Source organism: Amblyomma maculatum, chromosome 6 (genome assembly GCF_055883805.1).
Source record: "Amblyomma maculatum isolate TAMU_Amacu chromosome 6, ASM5588380v1, whole genome shotgun sequence".
NCBI classification, from domain to species: domain Eukaryota; kingdom Metazoa; phylum Arthropoda; class Arachnida; order Ixodida; family Ixodidae; genus Amblyomma; species Amblyomma maculatum.
Window position 1 is genome coordinate 94,782,895 of NC_139349.1, and position 23,568 is coordinate 94,806,462.

Consider the following 23,568-nt stretch of genomic DNA (forward strand, 5'->3'; position numbering starts at 1 on the left):
GCGCGCTGTCGTTAAATGTCACGTGTTGACGAATCTCTTACTGCGTCAGCATCGTCATTGGTTGTGAGCGTAAAAACCCGATGGACATTAAAATTCAAGACCAGATTGAAATGTCGAATTGTTGTTAAATTCCACAAGGAAGTTCATGTAACCAAAAGAAAGTAGTTGAACAGTAAATGAAAGGACTTAGCTTTGAGTGGGGTCAGAATTCGGGTCCAGGGCTAGAGGAGTGTGAGGAAGACGCGCAATTCTTAGGCCACGAAGCAGCTGGTTCGAACTGAATAGAGATGGACCTACTGAACGTGCGATGGTGGTGGTGGTAATAACTTTTTTAAAATAGAGGAGTTTGGGGCATGCATGCCCCTGGGCGCCCGACGACCCCACTACACTCAAACGTTCATGTTCCTATGGTAAGACGAAAGCCTTCAATGGCTCATACTGTGGTGGACAAAGTGTGTTCCGCTTTTGCGGCGGCTGTCGCGTAGCGTTCTTTAGCGCACGTTCAAGTGTGGGATTGCAGATGGCAGGATCGCTAGACAAGATCAGACTTCTCAGGCTTTCGCCTTTCACTGCTTTAGTCGCTAAGGCCCTCGTAATTTTTTTTGACAGACGCGCATTCATACCTCGTTCGCAACGCGTTCATAACTCGTGTCTGTTTTTGACAGCGTACGTCCAACTGCAGTGCGAGATTTCGCCTTTGTGCAACGTGTGTCGCAAAAGTTTTGCTGATTTGTTTTTAGAAATAAGCACTGGATCAGTGGCGGTGACAGGTCTGCGCTGATGCTGCAGTGTTTTCATCGAGTGTGCACGTTTTGAGAATGCCTGGACATTGCTGTGTACCGCGGTGCCGCGGAAACTGTGATGGTGGGGATAAAGTGAGAGTCTTCACGTTCCCAACGAACCCTGTGAGAAGGGCTAAGTGGATAAAAGCCATCCATCGTGCTGATTTCACACCAGGAAAACGATCGGTGGTAAGGCAAATATTCCTCTTTACTATTTGTTATCGGCAACTTCTTTGCATCATTAACGCTACATAGATACTCCGAGATTATGTGTACGTGATACTTACCTTAAAAATAGCGAGGGACTTTAGCAAGTAAAGTAGTGGAAGGCGAAAGCCCGAGAAATCTCATCTTGTCTAGCGTTCCTGACATCTGCAATCCCACACTCGAACGCGCGCCAAGGAACGCCACGCGACAGGATCGCGATGGCGTACCATCCAAACTAACACTTGTCGGAGAAAGTGCGACTGATACTGCGCCTTTCCTCCAGAAGTCTCATTTTGTCTAGCGTTCCTGCATCTGAATTCCACACTTGAACGCACACCGAGGGACGCCAAGTGACAGCTGCCGCAAAAGCGGGACACACTTTGTCCACGACAGTATGAGCCATTAAAGGCTTCCGCCTTAAAAGAGAAAGTTTCCATAGCTATGGTGCGAACGTTATTCTATACTACGTGAATGTGACTTAGAAACACAGTATTACTGATATTTAGTGCGCGCGGACTTAAACTAAATTGCGATCATTAGAACCTTAAAAGGAAGGGCTGCTGGTTGTTTTTACCTTCTGGTATTGCATCCTTCTAACGTCTCATTTCACATCCTAGGCCTGGCCGCGTCCCTATAGGCCTTTGTACGTGCCCTACATGAAGAAATACATGGATGCGAAGACAGGAAGAGTATATTGAAGCTAAGCTGACTGGTACGACTTCGACCTGACGCAGTACCAAGCATACTCCCAAACTGCTAAACGTATCTTTCTGGTCCAGCTACAAGTGCTTCTCGAGAGTATTTTTTTAATAAATACTTTCATACTCGATACGTTTTACGTATTTATTGAGCTGAAATCAATTCTATAGCCAAAAATAGTCTACTGCTGATCGTAGAGTTGCATGTTTTGAGTGCTATGAAATCATTGCGAAACTTTCTTAACATTTGTTTCCAAAACGAGTACAGAAACTTAAGAACGTCCCACCGTTTATAGAGCTGACTCTGAAGCTATGTTTACATCCGTAGCGTTATACTAACACTGGCACAATAAAAGCAGTGCTTCTGGCTTTTCATAAACTCATTTAGATTATGTGCTGTTGTCTGAAACTTTAACCTTTAGAAAACCCGCTGCACGAATATACAGACGTTTACTTACGATATTGCAGCCGACTGAAAAGTTATGTATTACCTTCCTCCCTTCCCTAACGGCGCGGTTCAGGTGTCCACAGAAACAAGAGTGACAGATACTGAGCCTTTCCTTTCCTATGAACCAATTATTATTATTATTATTATTATTATTATTATTATTATTATTATTATTATTATATTATTATTATTATTATTATTATATTATTATTTTTATTATTATTGTTATTATTTTTATTATTATTATTATTATTATTATTATTATTATTATTAAACAACGGGGCTTAAAACACCAAAGAATATTTTCGCGTGCGGCAACAACTACAATTCTAGTGAAACAATAAGTCCGCAGCAACGCGCAGCAGCGTGCACCTTCCGCGTTCGTCGTAGTGTGATGACGTCTCGGAGGAGCGGAGAGGCCTTGAGTAGTCTAGGTGGTGTTGGCTCCTGCCCTCATCGTTCGCCGCTGAGTGTACCCTCCTCCCCTCTTCCTGCGAGGCTCCGGTTGCTAGCCCCGCCGGGGTTCGATGGAGGCGAAACGAAGTGGCGTCCGTGTGCTGTGCGATGTCAGCGCACGTTAAAGATCCCCAGGTGGTCGAAATTACTCCGTAGCCCTCCACTACGGCTTCTCTTTCTCTCTTTCCACTTTCACTCCCATCTTCCTCCCTTCCCTTACGGCGCGGTTGTGGTGTCCACAGAAAACAAGTGAGACAGTTACCGTGCCTTTCCCTTCCTATAAATAAATCAGCCCCGCCGGGGTGGTGCAGTGGTAAGACGTCCGGCTACTGTGCCGGAGCACCCGGGTTAGAACCCGACCTCGGCGGCTGCGTTTCGATGGAGGCGAAACGAAGAGGCGTCGGTGTGCTGTGCGATGTCAGCGCACGTTAAAGATCCCCAGGGGGTTGAAATTACTCCGTAGCCCTCCACTACGGCTCCTCTTTCTCTCTTTCTAGTTTCACTCCCACCTTCCTTCCTTCCCTTACGGCGTGGTTGCGGTGTCCACAGAAAACAAGTGAGACAGTTACCGCGCCTTTCATTTCCTATAAATAAATCCGGAAGCGCCAGCTCAAACGGGGGGGGGGGGGATGAAAGGGGGCGGAGCTGGTTACGAGGCCGACGCGGATGACGCAGACGAAGACGCGAAACCCAGAAACGGGCGCCAAAGAGCTGCGCACTAAAATGAATTGGTTTCTATTGCAGTTTGTATGTTCAAGGTCTATAAGAAGACAACGCCAATCCAGCACACAGGTACATTAAGTTTGGTTTGGTTTGGTTGGTGGGGTTTAACGTCCCAAAGCGACTCAGGCTATGAGAGACGCCGTAGTGGAGGACTCCGGAAACTTCTACCATCTGGACGGAGTAATGTATATATATATATATATATATATATATATATATATATATATATATATATATATATATATATATATATATATATATATATATATAGAGAGAGAGAGAGAGAGAGAGAGAGAGATATTGAACGCCAGTGCAAGGGAAAATTTACAGTACTCCTACTTACTAGCTTTTTTAATTCCGCTGGAGCAGGCTGTGGTTAGCACTCTGTGATGGACAATTTCTTGCTTTATCTTGGCCAGGCAAAGGTTTCGTTACCTTTAGCAGCGTGTTCTTAGATTTTCGTGATTGGATCAGGCCGCCACGCGCCGAAAGCAACTTCCAATATGATTCGCTCTTCTAACTTCGTCCATCTTTTTAATACCCAGACACTTCTTTCCAAGACACTAGTGTTTGCCTTTTTGCGTTCATTGAAGAGTGAACGCCGGGGCATAGATTGAAACAATTACCTGTGGGTTCCATTGCGAAGTTTCTTCCTCTTTATTATTCTGTTTGCCTTCAGTGTTGTTCTTTTGGCTTCAACGGAGAGTTGTCAGTGCATAAAATACGCGATGAGCGTATTTGACGCCGCAGCAGTGGTACAATAAGGGAGAATGGTTCAAACACATGCAATGGTGGGATGTGAGCACTCGTTATCTGAGCGTCGTCTACCTCATCCGCAGGACTTGGGCCTTATACCTTCCGGCGGCGCTAAGCGCCTGACGGAGCAAGGCTGTTTTTAGTCGGCTTTTCCTCGTCTCGTGTGCTGCATAGATGCAAGGCTTCGCTAGGAAGGCTTGCTGACTGATCTTCATCGTCCAGGATGTCACTAAGCTTGAGCAAGGAGGAGATATGCGTGAGCACGTACTGCCCGAGTTGATCAAGCTGTAAGGGCACATCTCTGTCATCGTGGCTGCCGTTGTCCGGTTGGTTGCACTGGAGCTCTCCTTTCACAATTCTCGCAAGCTGCCAGAACTGCATACAACAGAACAGAAGTCACCGTTGGCACAAACATCAGATGCATTTCGTGAAAATGCTGCCAAACCATTCCGGAAGGTGTTGCATCACAGCAGTATAGTTTTGCTTGGTTTGCTTTATATTATTTAACGTCCCCGTGTACTCAGGTTATGATAGAGGTCGCAGCGGAAGGCTCAGTAAATTTCGATCATTCGGGGTTATTTAACCTCTGGTGACTTCGCACAGCACACTGGCGCCTTGCTTTCCGCCTCCATTGAAAAGTGGCCCAGGCCGGGATTCTATCCCGTATTCTAGGGTACAGTGTGCGAGCGACCCCTCTACTTCGCCACCACTGCAGAGAGAAAACAGCCCTGTATTAGCGCTAATATTACACCGTTATATGTCGAGGTAGATACATTGTTGACTCACATTGAATGTTATGCTCCACTGAACAGAGCTGGAAATATTTGATCTGTTTTTTAAGGAGTCATCATCATCACCATCAGCCTGATTATACCCACTGCAGGGTGAAGGCGTCTCCCATATTTCACCACTTAACCCGGTTCTGTGCTAGCTCTATACACTTGAACCCTGCGAACTTCTTAATCTCATCCGCCCACCTAACTTTCTGCCGCCCCCTGCTACGCTTTCCTTCCCTTGGAATCCAGTTTGTTACCCTCAGGGACCATCGGTTATACTCTCTTCGCACTACATGTCCTGCCCATGCCCATTTCTTCTTCTTAATTTCCGCTAGAATGTCGGTAACCTGAGTTATTTCTCTGACGCACTCTGCAAGTTTCCTATCTCTTAATGTTACCCCTACTATTTTTCGTTCCATAGCCCTCTGGCTTGTCAACTTAAGTAGAACTCTCTTGGTTAGCCTCCACGTTTCAGCCCCATAGGTGAGCACCGGCAAGATGCAACTGTTGTATACTTTCCTCTTGAGCGATACCTGTAAGCTGCTAGTCATAATCTGCGAGTGCTTGCCAAATGCGCTCCATCCCAATCTTATTCTTCTTGTTATTTCCTTTTCATGGTCCGGATCTGCGGTTACTACCTGTCCTAAATAGACATATTCGCCTACTACTTCCAGTATTTCTCTACCTAATGTGAGCTGCTGTTCCTTTCCGAAGCTGTTGAACATTACCTTAGCCTTCTGCATATTGATTTTCAACCCTACCTTTCTACTTTTCCTGTCTAGGTCATCAATCACTATTTGCAGTTCATCCCCCGAGTTGCTTAGCAAGGCAATGCCATCAGCAAATCGCAGATTACTGAGGTATTCTCCATCTACCCTTATCCCTAACTGCTCCCATTCCACGTCTCTGAATACTTCCTCTAAACAAGTTGTAAATAGTACTGGGGAGATTGTGTCTCCCTGCCTAACACCTTTCTTTATGGGAATTTTGTTACTTCTTTATGCAGAATTATGGTTGCTGTGCAGTCCCTATATATATCTTCCAGCACTTTCACGTACGACTCGTCTACCCCCTTTTTTTGCAATGTCTGCATCACCGCCGAGGTTTCAACCGAGTCAAATGCTTTTTCGTAATCAATGAATGCTATGTATAAGGGCTGGTTATATTCCGAGCATTTTTCTATCACCTGATTGTTGGTATGGATATAATCGATACTAGAGTACCGTTTTAAAGGAGTGAACAGGTAATAATCGCGATATCGTACAAGTAGCAAAACTTAAGAAATCCGAAGTGAATGTGTGTGCCTGGCGTGGTAATCAACAAATCCAACTTCATATAGAGACTGGGCAGAGCAGTTGCACTGCGGAGGTATCCCCCACTCTTCCGGAACCCGTTAAACCTATCACTTTTATGACAAAATACAAACTCGAATACGGAGTATTTTTACATTTAAGTGCTTCATCACCCCGTAGTATGAGGAGCGGAGAGAATGAAAAACTGATTGAGTGCATCATTTACGGTTGGCTGACTTGAGAAAAATAATGATAAATAGGAAATAAGGCTTTTATGAAATAAAGCAGGTGGAGCAGACATTGTCTAGAGACAGGTGATACAAGCTTTGAAGCCAACACAAACACATAAACACGCACATTATATATATATATATATATATATATATATATATATATATATATATATATATATATATATATATATATTGTTACATATATGTCATTGCAGAAGGCAGAAGACGGCTATCAATAACAGAACTGAAGACGAATTGGTGGCTGCGGTTGATGCAGAGAAGTACAGGTACATCCAAGCAAGTCATCAGCTGTTGTATCTCTTTGGTTTTCCTTGCCACGTATAAATATCTCTAGTGGCTGCATAGCAACCATAGTTCTGCGTTAGAAAAGCAAAACAAAATCCTGTAAAGAAAAGTGTTAGGCAAGAAGACACGAACTCCCCAGTACTCAGTAACCTTCGATTCGCTTATGACATTGCCTAGCTAAAGAACTAAGGGATTGAACTGCACAGAATGATAACCTAGACAGAAATAGCAATACGATAGGCTTGAAAATCAATATGCAAAAGTCTAAGGTAATGTTCAACAGACTAGGAAAGGAACAGCAGTTCACAATAGGTAGCGAAGCACTAGAAGGAGTAGGGTAATCTCTCTACTTGGGAGACTGTTTGTGGGGCTCAATGCCCCAAAGATAAGCAGACTATGAGACGTCGTAGTGGAGGACTCCAGAAATTTCGACCACCTGCGATTCTTTAACATGCACTGAAATCGCACAGCACACGGTGCCTTGCTTTTGGCTTCAATTGAAAAGCGGCCACCGTGGCCGGGATTCGATCCCGCATCCTTGGGTGCAGTTGTCGAGCGCCCTAAACGCTGCACTACCCCTGCGTGACTACTATCTAGACCATGAAAGGGAAATACCTTGGCGAATAAGGTTGGGGATGGAGCGCATTTGGCAAGCACTCGCAGATCATCACTAGCAGCTTACCGGTATCGCTCAAGAGGAAAGTATACAACAGTTGCATCTTACCTGTACTTACCTATGGGGCTGAAACGTGGAGGCTAACGAGACGGGTTCTACGTAAGCTGAGGACAACGCAGAGGACTATGGAACGAAAAATGATATGTGCAACCTTAAGAGATAGAAAGCGTGCAGAATAGGTGAGAGAAATAACTCGAGTTACTGACATTCTAGTGGAAATCAAGAAGAAATGGGCATGGGCAAGTCATGTAGTGCGCAGAGAGGACAACAGAAGGTCGCTTTGGGTAACAAACTGGATTCCAAGGAGAGGAAAGCGTAGTAGAGGGCGGCAGAAATTTAGGTGGGTGGATGAGGTTAACAAGTTCGCAGGGGTCAAGTGGATGCAGCTAGCGCAGGACCGGGTTAATTGAAAAAGTATGGGAGAGGCCTTCGCTCTACAGTTGGTATAGTCCGGCTGGTGATGATGATGACCAGAGGGAAACATTTTTCGTTTGTTCGGAAGCCAGAACAGAAAAGTGGAGCAACTAATTATGAGGCGATTAAAATGGATATGGCATATGCCGTCAACGGCAAATTGTTCGGCTGTGGGAAGAATCTAAAAGGCTACTGTCTACGTGGTCCAGGAACTTTGTGTGGAGCACAGCACTTACGTTGCAGTGAACACGACAGGCGGCAACTCTGATCCTTCTCTCAGCTTCTGCTTGGCTCAGAGCACCGATCCGCTGCACCGCTTCCACAAGCTGAGGTTGCGACAAAACCAGTTGGAAGGCTTGTGCTGCGCGCTTATTCTCAGATCCGAGAACGAACCCGACGGCGCAGTGGAGAAGACCGTAGTTACGGTGAGCCTACAGTGTGCAAACATTGAGAGAATATAGCTGCAAACACAACCGTGTCTCCGTAAGAGTTAAATAGCTTGTTTGCGACTTTAAATTACGAGCTGATTCACCGTTGCCAGGGGAAGGTTTTCGGAAAGCTTTTGCAACTGGCTTGTCATAGTTATATGGAAGAACGACTCCTATAGCTTAAGTGAATAATCCAACTCAAGTTCATGCAAATCAAGTAGCGATAGGACTGCAGTTTAAAGGCTTATGTTTCAAACCTTCATGACAACAGACATTTCTGTGAGAAAAAAATTGGCTTATGCTATTTGCCCCGTATAAAGGTACAAAAATGCAGCCGAATGAAGTAAAAAGTGTATACAGCGGATTTGGCACATGAAAGGTATACGTGTCGCAAAAGGACTCGCCAGCAACTCACATGCCCGAGGAGCTGAAGTTTTATATGCGGTAAAGTGTCAAGAAATCTTACCAGGTTGGCGACTTGGAGTTTGTGCTTTTCATTCAATTCGTAGCCTATTGCAGTGATTGATGTCAAGGAGTAGTTTGATTGTAGATATTCAGCAAATGTTTCCAGGACTCGATTCGCCGATTCAAATACCAGTGACAGTGTTAGGCTGTTCGTTCGCTGGCGGTCCCGAAGCCATTCGCTAAGCAGCTTGATAGCATCGTCGTTGAAGTTAAAGCCTGCGCATAAAAATAAAAAGATGTCGCTTAAGGGCGCATTTATCGTTCTGCTGGACGAAAACAAATGTTATAGCTTTTTTGAAACAGTGGATCAGCCCGCGGAATCATCGCGGCAGAAAACCCCCACTCGATGAGCACTGTATATTTCTCCCCTACCTATGTTCAATACGGCAATAAATATTTAGGATACATGCGATCGGCCTTTAGGAGTGCTGCGATAGCACTAGCGACTCCTCGCGTCGGCTCCCTTGGTGGTTCCTCGCTAGCGTATATGCACTTTAGTACTCGCCTGTTCACGGATCCATTCAATTGTACCTCTGTAATCTCATACAGTTAACATACAGTCGTAAACAACACAGCTATGTAACAGACCATTCAACAATGATACAGAGTCCCGCTTCAACGAAGCAGTACCGACGTGCCCAATAGGCACAGGCTTCGGGTTTAATTCTCATTCATTAATAAAGCTCTTGGCATTTCGGCCAAACTATGTGCTAATTAAACGTCTAGATCCCACCGATCATCCACTCCCCACCCACGCCAGCTTCTAAAAACCAACTGTCAAAGGAATGCTCGGGCTGTTTTCGCTCGCAACGCAGGGTATGCGGCTGTCATAGTATAATCAGCGCTCCTTATATCCCCGATTTATCAATCACCTAGGGCCTCAAAATAGAAACTAATCGCTTGCAAGCCCAGCACACCATTCCTTGATCTTAAAGACCTCAGCTATGACGCAGACGATGATGCTTCTAGCCAAGCAAGCGCTTGGCACAGCGGCTCCTCCAAATGCCCCGCTTCCAATTGCGCGCTTTCAATTGAATTTCAGACGCCTCTCATGAAGAAACGGCAACTTGTATTGCGATTGTCACTATGGCTGGGCGAGACATGTGAGCATGCTGCTTGGCCCCCGCGGCATTTTAGCGTATAAATGAAGAATCGTAAATGAAAATATTATAAAGCAAAAGCTTTACTATGCCCCTGCGCAGCTTGGACAGCGTGTGTTTGACATGGCCTTCAAAGTGCCTAGCGGCACACGGCCTCAGTACCGCCCGCTTCTTCGTAAATGTGGCGCTCGGCCCTAACGGTGCACGCTTCTTGTGCCGCTTAGCTCTTCTGCATCGCACATCGCTTCTTCGCACACCTGACAAATTTAATTTGTACCGGTTCATTCACGATGCGACACATCCTTTCAGTTCCCTGCCTACCCTTTCCCTCGATGGCCACGGCTGCCTTTCGGGCTTACCTTGGCACTTCTACCTTCAAAATGCACTCGACACCCATCTAGAGCTGGCTACAGTGGACTTGAGATTTGCAGATATCCATAGAGGTGTCGCACGCTTTCGATTTGTCAACCAAGGTTTAGCCGGGTTAAACCTTTCCTTTATTTTTTCCTTCCCTGAAAAAGCAAGCCCGACTCTCCCCTCAAAGTAATATAAGCGATAACTTGCTGCGAGCAGTTAGTTATATGAGCAGCTTTTCTTAGAGTTGGCACAATTAATAACAGCGACGCACAGACAATACGTGAGGAGACGATTTTCGGCTAGCTATGTGGTACTCATGGGTCACTTCGTTGCAGTAATAATACTTCGGAGCTATTTTGGGTTATTTCTAAAGAATACGCACGGTGCGCGTCTATAAAATATTTAAGCCCTTCTTCGCTTTCGTCACCAATAAGGATTCGCGTTGAAAGAAGAAGTACACATTGTCCGCCATGCACGTTGCACCATCGTTTTTTCTCACCACCCATAGCGAGCATTAATGGCTATTTTCATAATATCAACTCGACTATGGGATCGCGCCGTGACGGCGCCTGAACTTAAAGGTAGAGTGCGGAGCCTATAAGGTTGCTCAATTTATTTTATTGGCCCATTAGGTCGGTGGTAAACATTCTTATGGAATTATTTATTGCCGCTCTTCATGCCACAGACGCCACACCACAACCGTGCTTTGAACCCATCCAATTAGAACTGGCTAGGTAGAATTTTGCTTCTTGCCACCGGTGCTGCGTAGAGCGAGCCTTTTTGAATGCTCGCCTTGGGACGTCGTGTAATAGGAAATCTCCGGAGCCCTTTTGAATGTCTTCTTATTACCCACTCACACTTGCGACATGCAGAGACCGTGTAACCGTTTTCTCTGTAAAGCGACAGTAGCAGGCAATAGCATGCTGCTTCTGTGAATGGGAGCTGGTTCCACATGTGGTGCTTCTATGCTGATACAAAGTGCAGATTGATTTTATTTAGCGGTTCGACGTCCCAAGCGGACTAAGGCTATGAAATGCGCCGTAGGGGAAGGCTCCGGAAATTTTTACCATGTGGGTTGTTTTACCTCTTTCGGCCCTATATGTTCCTTAAGCGCAATATGAACAGATGAAAATTGATGTTTACTCTATAGCATCTTCGGATTCCTGTTTCTACCGGTACTACTATTGTCAAAATTGAGCAAAGGTGATCGGTATGAGGAGGAAGAAGAGGCAGCAGGGAAGCCATCACTAAAGAAGCAACACTACAGCAAATTGGCAAATTGACATTTCCCTATCCATTTTATCTTTTACAGCAATAGCTTTAGATCTTTTTGTTGAATATCTTTTTAAGCTTACACCCAGCTTTTAAATACAATGGAATGTGTAGAGGCCTCGCTGGACCACGTTTCCGACATGTGCGAGCTCCACACTATCAAGACTGAAAGGTTGTCAGGGGGGGCTATTGAGTGATGGTAGAGAATATTTCTTGACGAGCTTCGGCTTGCTTTTTTTCTGATGTACCTATATTATTTAGGCTGTTTTACTGCTGACATCAGTTATTTACGGTAATCACACTAAATTGTATACTTGTTTCTGAATTTTCGGAAAACTGAATTTTTTTCTATCAGAGAACACAAAGGTTGGAATCTAGCCATGCACAGACGATGATCACATCGGTGAACAGCGAATGGCAGTGAGAATAAATTATTGCTTCAACACTTGCTTTTATTTAACTCCATTACTGCACTGCTCTTCCTGTGGACACAGCTAGGGAGCGCCGCAAACCTTGTGCGGCATTTGTACAAGATACACGTATACTATGTTCTCACTAACTCATCTTGTCTAAGAGGAACCGGCGCTGAATTCGGATATGGCAATGGCTTCCCATGTGTAAGCTCTATAGGGTTTAATAACGAGCCGTCACTGCGTCCTAAAAACAGCGCAAGGCACAACACGGAGACAAACAGGAGAAAGGACGAAAACAGGCGCTGTGTCTTTACTTTGCATCACTGTCTTTACTAGCAACCATGGCACGCCACACGCGACATCAATTATTTTAAACGAAGGAGGCAGTGCTTACGGTGTATGTTGATGGCGCGACATTGGTGGAATTAGAGTCCTAGTTGCACGGCATTGCATATAGTCTTTGATGTCGGACAAACTAGCGGCGTGCAGCTGGGAGTAGCGCATTTACTCGAACCTCACAATTGGCGGAAGACCGCCCCGACGCGTCGAAAATATTTTTCTGGTGCGTGTACTTGCGAAACTGGTAACGTTGTGGTGGCTGTCCCTATCACAGCGCTCCCACAACTGCCGCCCGCTAAATAAAATAGTGATTAGGGTCTACACCCACTGCAGGGCAAATCCCTCTCCTATATTCCTCCAATCGAGCTTGTGCCCTTGAGTCTTCTTAATCTGATCAGCCCATCTAATTTTCTCCCGCTCCAACTGCGTTTTTTTCCCTTGATCTCAATTTGTTAACCTTAGCGACCATTGTTTAGCCTCGCTTCGCATCACATGTCCTGCCCATACCTATTGTCGACTTCGACTAGAATGTCATTAACTTGTGTTATTTGACCTACTCTCTACGCGTACTATCTGTTAACATTATATCTACCATTTTCCATTTCATAGAGCTCTACGTTGTGCTCAGCTTAACTGGAACCCCTTTCATTGGATTGCACATTTCAGCCCCATATTTGAGCACTGGTAAGTGTAACTGTTGTATACTTTCCTCTTGAACGAAGGCAGTAAACCTGTTGCGATATTCTGAGAGTACACGCCAAATGCGCTACATTACATTGTTGTTCTGCTAGCTATAAACTTGTCGTGGTCTGGATCTACAGTTACTACCTTCCTTAAGTACACATAGTCACTTACCTCTTCGAAAGCTTCGCTACTTATTGTACACTGCTATACCATTCCAAGGATGTTGAACATTACCTGCCTTCAGCATATAGATACATAGGCCTCCCGTTCCGCTTTTCTGGTATAGGCCATTAACCATTCTTTGCGATTCGCTCTTGAGTTACTTAGCAAAGCAATACATTCGACGAAGCGATTATTATTTTGGTATTCTTCATCAATGTTTATCATCTAACAGTTCCCACTCCAGATCTCTGAATACTTTCTCAAATAAAGCAGTAAATAATCCCGCGGAGATTGTAGCTTTTTGCCTAACACATTTCTTAATGGGAATCTCATAGTCACTACAGTTTCATTTGTGGCTCCATGATTTCACAATGCATGCATGATGGCAGAGGTTTATATTGAGTCAAATTCCATCCCATAATGAATAAATGCTACGTACAAAGGGCTGGTTATAGTCCAAGTACTTTTGCATCACCTTGTTGATAGTATAGATATGATCAAAGGCAGAGTACCCTTTAAGAAGGCCTGCCTGATCCTTTGGTTGATTGAAGTCTAAGGTGGCGAGTGTCCGATTAGCTAGTACCTTAGTAAATACCTTGTATAATGCCATCCACATCTAGTTAAAACATATTCACTCTTTTCAAAGCCCTACTGCTTCTGACCCGACAACGCAAAACGCCAAGTGGCAGGCCATGCGGAGCACCATCGCCGGATACCCCTGTGCTTGTGTCGCTCTGCAGCGATATGCAGTTACGTCAGACGCATTGTTGCTTTGAAAGCATTGACTGTGTAATAGCTGAAGGGGATGACGCCAGACGTATCGGATAGTAAGCTTCTCGGTCAAATATTTCAAGACCTTGTCCTCTTTCTGAGGATTCAGGTAATGTGAACGCTCTTCTACTATTCCGGTACTCTTGAGGTCATGAGGCATTCCTTATAAAAAGGGGCCAGTGTTTATAGCACAATCCTTGAACAGTCTTTCAACTAGTCTGCAGTTACCTTGTCCTCCCCATCTACTCCCCCTCTTTTCATTGCTGCTAATACTTCGTGTACTTCGGTACAGGCGCAAACGTTTATTTGCTCAACACTTTTATTATTCTGCTGGTTAAATTGGCTACTATATAAATCTGTATGAAACTTCTCAGCTACATTGACTGTCCTCGTCATGCCTGTAATGACATTGCCGCTTTATCCTTCAGCGCATACACCTGCTTTTTGCTAGTCCTAGTTTCCTCTGGACAATTTTGAGGCTACCACTATTCTAGAGAGCATGAAATCTCCATGTTACGCTTCCTTCTGGGGAAATTTTATGCTAATAACCGATCTCGCTTGAAAGATCTGCAGAATGTATCTTCTCTTAGTTTGAAGGCATTCGTGCTTTTGCGTTTCTCAAAAAGGTTTTTGGTCTCCTTAGATAGCTTACCGGTATCAGCCTAACACTACCAACCTACTATCGCGCACTCACTAACGCTATCTCTGAAATTATTGCTCATTGCTTCTACATTAAGGTCAGGTAAGCTAAGCATCAACTCTGCAGCGAGGTCCAGAGTACCTCTAATTTCCCGCTTAGCTCCAATTCATTGATCGGCTTCTTGCTTACCAGATTGTTCAGTTCCCTTTTGTAAATCTTCTGTATGACTATACCTTATTACGCTATGATTATTGCATCGCCCCTCCTCGATGACCTCCACATCCTGCAGAATGAGGGGCATAGAGCACATAAAGTCGATTTCATTTTTAGCCTTCCAGTTAACGCTTATCCGTGTCCAGATAATGTACGTTGAAGAAGGTATTCATGATACGTAAATTATTACTTTGTGCGAATCGTACTAAAGACTTTCCTCTGCTATTTGTAGAGGGTATTCCGTAGTCCCTTAATATCTGGTCGCCAGTGTGCTACTTGCCTACCTTAGTATTGAAGTTACCTATATATACGATTAGCAGTGCGTGAAACTAATTTCCTCAACTATGGAATGCGGCTGAATAGAATGGTATCCGAACCTGAAATCCTTGCGTGGTGTGTAAAAAGTGAATATTTGAGGCTTAGCTTGCATGAAGTAATATCCTCTTATAGCTATGGAACGAAAACTAAAAGATTGTATATGGCGTTCCGTATCGTGACTGTGAATGTCCAGTGCAACCGACAGATGTAAAATAAGAAACATATTGCCACCTTGTTATCTAAACTGACAATTTTAAAAACAAAGCTTGATACCAACCCTCAGCGCACGCTCTTCAGAGATAATGAAATTGCCAACAATATGGCACGTTATTATGAATGTAATGAAATCATCTTCTGCCGTATTTTATATATTGAGCACTGGAATATTCAAAACCAGAGAAATAAAGATTTTTCTAGACAGCCAAAAATAACTGAAAAAAGAAATATCGCCTTGCAGAAAAACTGCAATTATCATTCTAATCCAATATAGAACAATATTTAGCCAAATTTTAACTGATTCCTTCAAGTGGGCAATGATAATTTCTCCTTCAGGACCGCCTGTCATGTTTTTATTATGTCTAGCACTGGCCCTGCTTATCCTTGACTATGAACGCTTCTTTCGCATCGCAAAGTGCATGCTTGTGGCTTTTGCTAATTAATGGCGCACATTTGTTTTGGATTTCGTGGCGTGCAACGAGGTCTGCTAATACTTTGTCCAAGAACGTACAAACAAAAAAAAAAGATCAGAAAGAACAGCCGTGAAAAAGTACAGCCGTGAGCAAAAATGGTACAAGACGCAGCTCATGGTGGAGCTCGCGAGAACTGCATTGGAACGCTATCTAGCAACAGCTATTTCGGATCTATGCAACCGTGGCAGTGTCCCATTTTATCGACATGCATGTGTCACTTCGCTAGATGGCTTTTCGGTGCAGTTTTTCCGATCTACACCAGGGGCTGCTTATTGTATACCACGCTTGCTCACAACTGTACAGTCAGGGAGAAAAGTTTCCGGAATGCGGATTTGTGGAAAAACATTTCTTTGCTTCGCTATTTTCCTGTGACATTTTTCTCTGAATGGCGCGTCCATTTCTCCTAGGGATTCAGCAGATTTTATTCACTGTTTCCCTGGTCATACAAAAATAAATAAAAAGAAATACTAATATTAACAATAATAAATAATAAATAAATAATAAATACGTCCCGAAAACTTGTGTCTCTGGCTGTACGTCTCTATACCTTGCGAGCCTCGAGTTTGGAAACTGAAATAGATGTTATTCTCATTTTAACGCATTTGATTGTCAGCTAGTTATGGAGATCTATTTTAAGTTTCAAAATATGACCATTGCAAAAACAGTGTTGCATTCTAGCTCGATCATCGTATTTTCGACACTAAAAAGACAAAAACAACCGCTTGCACTCAAACATTTTCTGCAGCGGTTCTACTTAACGCATTTTGGCAACGACCCCTCTAGTGAGCACGTTTTCAGATGCGCTGATACGCTGTTTTTCGGTCGCTTCCAGAAAAAAAAATGATTTAAATGCTCAACTCCTCTTACATCAATGTGTGTTTAACCAAAGTTTCAGAGTGGATCGCATTATTATGAAACAGACCCCCTTGGAATCAAATAAGGCTATTATACTAGTCAATTCTAACATTATGCAAAACGCCTCTTAATTCTATTTCGAACATATAGCCAACGGGTGACGGCTGCTGCTCCTTATCTTTTTACGGCTTAGAGTTTCGCCAGACTGTCTTTTATAATGAGAAAAACTACAGCGTACCTCCGGATAGATGGCAGTCGTCCCGCTGAGAAGACTGGTTTGAATGCACAGTGTACTTTTGTTTTAAATTTTCTTGCTAGATTTCTGTGTGACGCTTACGGGTATCATCGATGTTGCTTACTCTTGACAAATCATCCATACGGTCATTTGTACCCTGCCGATAAACGTTTCTCTACCTAAGTAAGAATCTAAAGGTCATTTAACCTTGCGTACTACATTTATCAAGTTGTTCACCATATGACATCGCACGGTATGTGGAGTTTATTGTACGGAAGCTACATCGGTTGTGAAGTACGCCGTACTGTATGCCTGATAATTTTGGTCACCTGTGGTTTCTTAAGGTTGTGGGATGCTTTAAGTTTGTTACTTTCCGCAAAAAGAATCTTTTTTTATGTTCTAATCTTTACAGTACATTACGCGCCTATTATGCTTCTTGAGTAATAAAAAAATAGGGTCGCTGAAAAATCCGACTAGTTGGGTAAGGGGTGTGTTACTGTCGGCTAAATGGTAACCACATGTAGTACGAAATTTGCGACGAAATACGGTTTACTTGTTCACCTCTATCTGGAAGGGTGGAGGATATCTTTCATTGTTTACCGTAACGAGCTTATGGGATCAATTCATACAATATTGTAATATTAGACTATTTCACCAGGCGAACCGATTCTCGCCACGTATACATGACCTTATATCATACTGAGGGCGAGAAAAATGGCATAAATAAGTATATATGTAAAGTCGCCCAAATCTTTAACTGGCGCGCGTGCCGCCCATATTTCCTGTCATTCTGAGCGCTACAGACAGAGGAGTTAGCCTGCGGAAAGTCCACGTATAAGCAAGAAATCACCAAACCCTTGCTTTATCTTAACCTTCCAGCAACCTTTATCTGCACTAAGACGCAGGAGCACAGAAAAGGCGGCCATCATGCACGCCAGCTAAAGATGTGGGCGGCTGTACAAGCATATAGAGATACCAAGTTAGCAACAAATGGCTAAATTTTTCCCGAACACAAGTCGTCTGTGCTGCAGATGAGCCTTCGTGGAACTTTAAATTATGGCTTACATTTTTGACGTTACTTCTGTTCCGCGTATAAATATGAGCATTCGATATGTACAGAAATTAGCATAAACTTACTATCTAATGTGAGCACCTCGATGCTTGCGCACTGAATGATGCCGTTCACGATCACACCTGCAATTGAGGGCCAGGCCAGGAACCTTAATGAAAGCTTCCGCAAGCCGTGCGCCAAGGGCAAGTAGGCGGCCAAGGCCTCCGCAGCCTCCTGACCGAACTTGAGAAACTCAACCCAGATTTCCAAGGAAGTCAGACGATCTGAACCGTAATCAGCGAGGGTGCGGCACATGTCTGGCATGGACTGATTCCGATTGAGCAGGTTGGCGGCCTCATTGAAGTGCAGTTGCTGTCCGCCGCTCAGCAGCTCGCTCCAGGTGCGAATAGCCAGCGTAGTCATGTGACTATCATTCGTTAACCAGCTGCATAAAAACACGAGAGAGCTCTGACGTCATTTGATGTTCAAGTAAAAACAATGCTGATGGCAGGCGACATTAGTGTGGGCTGCATGACAACTATGTACAGTTCGTTATGATGTCTTCATGTTCTCGATGACAATGAACAATAAGGTAATTGTCTTGCTGCTTGTTTGGGGAGAGAACAATGACGTAAAAGCATGAGAGCCGACACGCTGCCGTGATGCACACATGAGTATTGCAACACCATCTCGAAAGTGTTTTCGAAATCGTCGAAATGAGTCCAGTTGTATATAAGATAATTTCTTTCTTCGGATGTCTTGTTGAAGACATTGGATAAGATGCAGTAAGTTATTCTAGTACATACCAAGTAAAACATGTTTTACAGCGGTAAGAACAAACTAAATTATGGAAGAATGGCAATTTGGCCAAATTGGTAAGGTGTCCGGTTGAAAGTATAGCAGCGATAAAAACAAGGGCGAGAAAGTGGACAATTAATACAGACGCTATTATGGCTTCACAGCAGGATCGCCGTAAATGATGACTGTATACATTTATGAGTAGATAAAATAGCATCTGTAATAAGAACAATTTTTATAGAAGTGCACAAATAATTATATGATAGGGACATGCCCGCAGCTGGTTCGTAGAATGTGGACTTCGCAAACCCTTTGAGAATGCAGACTTTTCACTTAGCAACGCCAATAAAAGATAAACCACTCGCCTTCCAACTGTAACCTTTTTTCCAGCGCCGGTCTTGACTAGCGCACTGTGGAATGGCTCAAGATCTCGGAATGGAATGCAGCTGAAATGGATCTCTGCGAGGCAGGCGCAATCACGCACTGCCGTCAGCACCGCATCAATCTCCTTGGGCATGAAGTTGTACGGAATAGCCAGGCGACGTAGCGATGTAGAGTTCGAAAGCCCTTTGACGACAGGCTCAGCGTGCCAACGCAGCCGATCCTGATGGAACAAAGTGAGAGAAAAGTAGCCATTTACCTGTGGGCCTACGGGCTCAGCTGCGGAAAAATCCTGAGCCTAGAGCAAATGGCATAACTATAGTGTCCACCAATTACTTGAAGTTTCCAAAGAAACTCAGAGGTAAGAACAGGTTGGCGTGTTTATATATTCTTTACTCTTAAGTTCATTTGAATTACTAATTGACTGCGCGAGTGATCTCACATGCAACAACAAGGTACCTTTACAGGATCCTTCGTTTGTTCGGGGCTATTAGCAGCGAAATTATTTATACCACATGTTTTGCACCCGTCTCAAACCGCCTAAGCGGGGCAGCAATTCTTTCTATATTAATATTATTATATGTACTAGTACCTATAATCCTCTATAGAGGCTAGATATCTCCTCTAAACACCGAGTCTTGAAGCCTGGTACACAGAAGTAGGGCACCGTCAAGGCCGACATTAAGGCTGTGAAACAGCTTCTTTTGATAAGAAATCATTTCGCAGGGTTTTAAATACCATTTGCCCTTTAATTATGGAGGGACGGATTCATTTTTCTACTGAGATAGAAATCCTTTGGCGCCAGGACTTTTGATCAAAACTACATATTTACAGCGCCATGCTCTTAAAAATTGAGTATACCTCACTAATAAGCCTTAACGTTCTGAAAATACAAAAGGAAATACTTTATCCATTCTTGAGGCTAATATCACCTCTAGACAGTCAATACCAAGACACGCGATCGAGACGTTACAAATACAGTGCCGCGCTTGCTTCTAAATAATGATTGTATATTTTCTGCCCTTAGGCTCAAACACTAGAAGCCCACATGTAAGCATTTTTGCCTCTAGTGGGTCACTGGTACCGTTTTATTACTCATGACCTTAGAGCAGGGACGATGCGAGCTATTTTCACCGTCTCCTCTTCCATCCTCACCACAGTGCGCAAAGAAGCGAAGTGCGTCGTCCATCTCTACTGCCATTATGCTCTCGATGTACAAATGCTGAACAGAACGTCCATATGCAGTAGCACCAAACATCAGCTTTTTCTTTAAAGCATTGTGACACATTTGATTCCAAATTTTTATTTTTTTTAAATATTTTTTGTTTCGATACTGATTCATCAATTATACATTTTAAGTTTTGTTATTTAGAATCAAGCATGGCCTTCTCATTTTTAGCATTTGACACCTTTGGAACGCGATCTTTTTAGTTTTTCAATTATTTTAGTTATATAATTCATGAAATTATGCTTTTAATTTTTATTTAGCCTCAGCGACATTAGCTTTTCATTTCGAGCAATTTGATACATTTAAGGCCATTTTTTCACAAATTTTTATTTAACCGTATTATTAATTGAAATAGACACCATATATTTTAATTGGCATCGTCCAGAATTATTTCATTTTGAGCATATTGACACCTGTCTTTCCTATTTGTGCACAAACCAATCAATCGCCAATCACTAGAACCACAAATTACCATGAGACGACTTTTTAACGCTGCCGCCCGATTATTTCAAACACGCGGTGTCGACAACTCTAATGACTCCAACTACAACTACTACGATAATGATGGCTTTTCGGGCAAACGAGCTGAATAAGCTATCCCTTAATACAACATCAACACCTACCCTATTCCCGCCGTTTACTTCTCACCTTTTCTTAAACCACACATGACGCTAGTGCGAACGTGACATTAGTGCCCGGCTATTTTACCTTCCATCTTTCACTTGGGACACTAGCTTTCACCTACTTGCCTCTACACCCTACTCATGTAATTTCGCTCAATTACAAAGTAGCCACCACCAAATACAGCGTCCAGCTTGCAGGAGAGGTGGGCTTTTATTGACTTTGCATGATTAAGTTGACAGTGTCACGCGTGTAAGGATCCATCCAATCGTAATGGAAACACGGAAGGAGGTGTTTGCTCGTCTATTGCAAGTAGCGAAAACACGGCCGCTCTGTGTGGTCCAGTTGCATGCTGTGCGAATCACCATCCCCTGATCTCTGTGCCTGCTGCATTTTATCTCGATGTGCGGTCGCAATCGAGGCAACAGTGATTTGAAGATAGCGACTACCTGCTCAAGCATTCGGACTAATGTCTGCTACCTAGACGATGTTGTCATCTTCTCGAAAGGCTTTCCGTCCCATCATCTTCGCCTCGACAGTGCTTTTCGATGTCTGAGCGATGCAGGTCTGCAGATCAATTTGAAGCGCTGCAGCAATATACGCAGTGGCTTGATTACTCTGGATGAACACCGAACTCACGTCGTAGGACAGAACACAAAAATAAGGGGAAACCAAAGCGACAGGTTCGTTCTAACTCACGGCCTAGGGTTGCCGGTCAGGCACTTGAATTTAGAAAGATGCAATCGACACTAACCTCTAGTGTGTTATCTTATGTGCAGGTCGAGAATCAAGGGTGCCCTGAAATATTCCAGTATCTATGAATATGGCGATGCGTTTTCACTTACTATTCGAAGCCCTCGTTCCCCTTTTTCCAATAGAGACGTGGTTCAATGTGTAAATGAAGAGTTAGATGGTTAATTCTTTTCCTCCTGCTCCTCCCCCTCCGTGCGCCTGTGTTGAGCTGAGTGCTTTTAGCTGTCTTTTCAAATTTTCTGGAGGTGCCTGTGACTGATATGCGAAAACTTCCTTTTTTATATTATTTTTAAGTATTACTTACAAATACTTTGTCTCGCATGCTTCTTGTCAGGCCTGTCAGGTACAGTGATGCTTTAGTTGTGTCTTAGGCATCTCTGTCAAGCGTCTCGCTCCCCGCCTCTTTCTGACCGCCCCAGTATGATATAAACTTGATATAGTGAGACATCTGCATCTATCCAGGCTCACTCGCACCTTTCTTTTGTTTACTCTCGGCTATATATTTCTCTCTCCTAGCCTTTCGTTTTATTTATTGGCTTTTATTATTTTCTGTTGTATTTCATTCTTCTGCTCCTGGGGGGTTTTAGTCTTTCTTAGCGCCTTCCTCTTAGACACACTTAAAGTGCCGTAGGTCAGTGTCAAGTTCAGTTTTCCATCCGTTCTGTTTGTTCTCAAATATCCCGCTTACTATCTTACTGTGGTATTTTTTTATCCAATATTTCTGAGTAGCGTGTCTCCCTCACCACACGTTCTTTGCTCTTTCGTTTGTTTTTCAGCTCTTCTTTGCTTATCCTATTCTGGTTTCTACTTTTGACATTTACAGTTTTGGACCCTACCTTCAGGATGCCTTTTTCAGGCCAGCGATGATTTCCTTACAGAATTAGAATTCGTCATTTTAATTTTTTTTTACTTCACCATTTCCTCAAAACCTTTTTTTGTTTTTTACGTTGAGCTCCTGTTTTTCGTTTCTTTTTAATTTAACTTAATCGCGGTTAAGCTTTTGTTGGTCCGGGATCCCTCACCTTTTGATATTTTTGGGGCTTGTTTGAAAGGAGATATAAAATAGGTAAAATAAGTCAATTCTCCTTCCATTTGCTTTACCAACGTCGCCGCGGCACAGGTTACGAAAACTGCAATTTATTTCGGCAACGGCCCCTTATCTGATTTGCAGAAATTGAAAAAAGAAGTGTGCTAAGAGATGAGGTGTAAAAAAGTGTTCAGAGCGCATCAGAGCGTCGCAGTCTGTAAAGGCTGCTTTTTCCCGACGCAATATGCGGGCCCCGGGAATAACTAACTTCAAAATTACTAGAATTTCTCTAGTAGAGCTGACGTGCCTACATTATTACCTACCTGAGGCTTAAAGTCGTTTCTGAGGCACCACTGGGAACTGCAGAAGCTGATGTCCTCAATCGTGGAGTTGATTGCGACGAGCTTCGAAAGAGCCTTTGCATCCATATTCGCTATATTGAAATCCTCCATGATCACTTTCTTGACAGTTGTGCTGGACAGCAGTGCCTCAAGGGCCAAGTGTGCTTTGTTCCGGTACTGGTGGCCGTGCGCCCGTACGGTGAGCTCTGCTGGCCCCGGAAGGTTGGATAGCATGCGCTTTAAGCTCGCGCCGTACTTACGTGCAGCAAATGAGGCGTCAACGGTGAGGCTGGAGACGGTGGTGTTCTTGGTCAGGGCTCGAAGAATTGTTCCTATGAAGTCCAAGGGTTTGCCAAGGCCTGTCTTCTGCTTTGAAATTCAGAGTCGTAATAATATACAAATATGCGCGAATAACAGCATGTGAAATGGTATTCCACTAATCTTTCTCAACTTTAGCAACGTTAGGAAGCATTCAGAATAAACAGGACGAAGATGGATTGCGCAAAGAACATCACCTCAGCATTTGCTTCTCTGTACAACTCAAATCAAATGCATACTACGCATGCCAGCAACGTAAGAGCATTAACCTGTGACACGCGATATATTTGGGAGCTCGCAATGTCGCTGAATTACTCCATATGACTTTCCAGGACCTCACAG

General features: G+C 43.7%; 3 protein-coding genes across 3 annotated transcripts in view; 1 reads left to right on the top strand and 2 right to left on the bottom strand.

The window, feature by feature from the left end:
- LOC146186304 (uncharacterized) overlaps positions 1-1,820 on the top strand; it is a 45,475-nt gene extending 43,655 nt beyond the window's left edge. Inside the window, exon 12 of the mRNA XM_084605653.1 lies at positions 1,607-1,820. Coding sequence (XP_084461779.1) covers positions 1,607-1,687 — 81 coding nt within the window. The 3' untranslated portion in view covers positions 1,688-1,820. The remainder of the gene's footprint in view (positions 1-1,606) is intronic.
- Positions 1,821-3,969: 2,149 nt separating this feature from the next.
- Positions 3,970-18,200, bottom strand: LOC146186305 (uncharacterized). Its single transcript, XM_084605654.1, has 4 exons — positions 17,846-18,200; positions 8,662-8,876; positions 8,004-8,198; positions 3,970-4,445 (listed from the first exon to the last, which is right to left on the bottom strand). The coding sequence occupies exons 1-4, from the start codon at positions 18,180-18,182 to the stop codon at positions 4,182-4,184; spliced, it is 1,011 nt and encodes a 336-aa protein (XP_084461780.1). The 5' UTR covers positions 18,183-18,200; the 3' UTR covers positions 3,970-4,181.
- A 552-nt stretch (positions 18,201-18,752) lies between these two features.
- The window catches only part of LOC146186306 (uncharacterized), a 30,813-nt gene continuing 25,997 nt past the window's right edge, over positions 18,753-23,568 (bottom strand). Inside the window, exons 4-6 of the mRNA XM_084608025.1 lie at positions 22,891-23,274; positions 18,923-19,161; positions 18,753-18,774 (exon numbers count right to left, since the gene is read on the bottom strand). Of these exons, the coding sequence (XP_084464151.1) occupies positions 18,753-18,774; positions 18,923-19,161; positions 22,891-23,274 (645 nt within the window). The remainder of the gene's footprint in view (positions 18,775-18,922; positions 19,162-22,890; positions 23,275-23,568) is intronic.

Bases quoted from the DNA above. Each gene is read 5' to 3' on its own strand.
- LOC146186305 (XM_084605654.1), bottom strand. From the start codon at position 18,182: ATGACTACGCTGGCTATTCGCACCTGGAGCGAGCTGCTGAGCGGCGGA. The intron at 8,877-17,845 runs GTAAGTTTATGC...TTTTATGCGCAG, and splicing joins CGAGGTGCTCACATTAGATA to GCTTTAACTTCAACGACGAT. The intron at 4,446-8,003 runs GTAAGTGCTGTG...TGTTGTATGCAG, and splicing joins CCTGTCGTGTTCACTGCAAC to TTCTGGCAGCTTGCGAGAAT.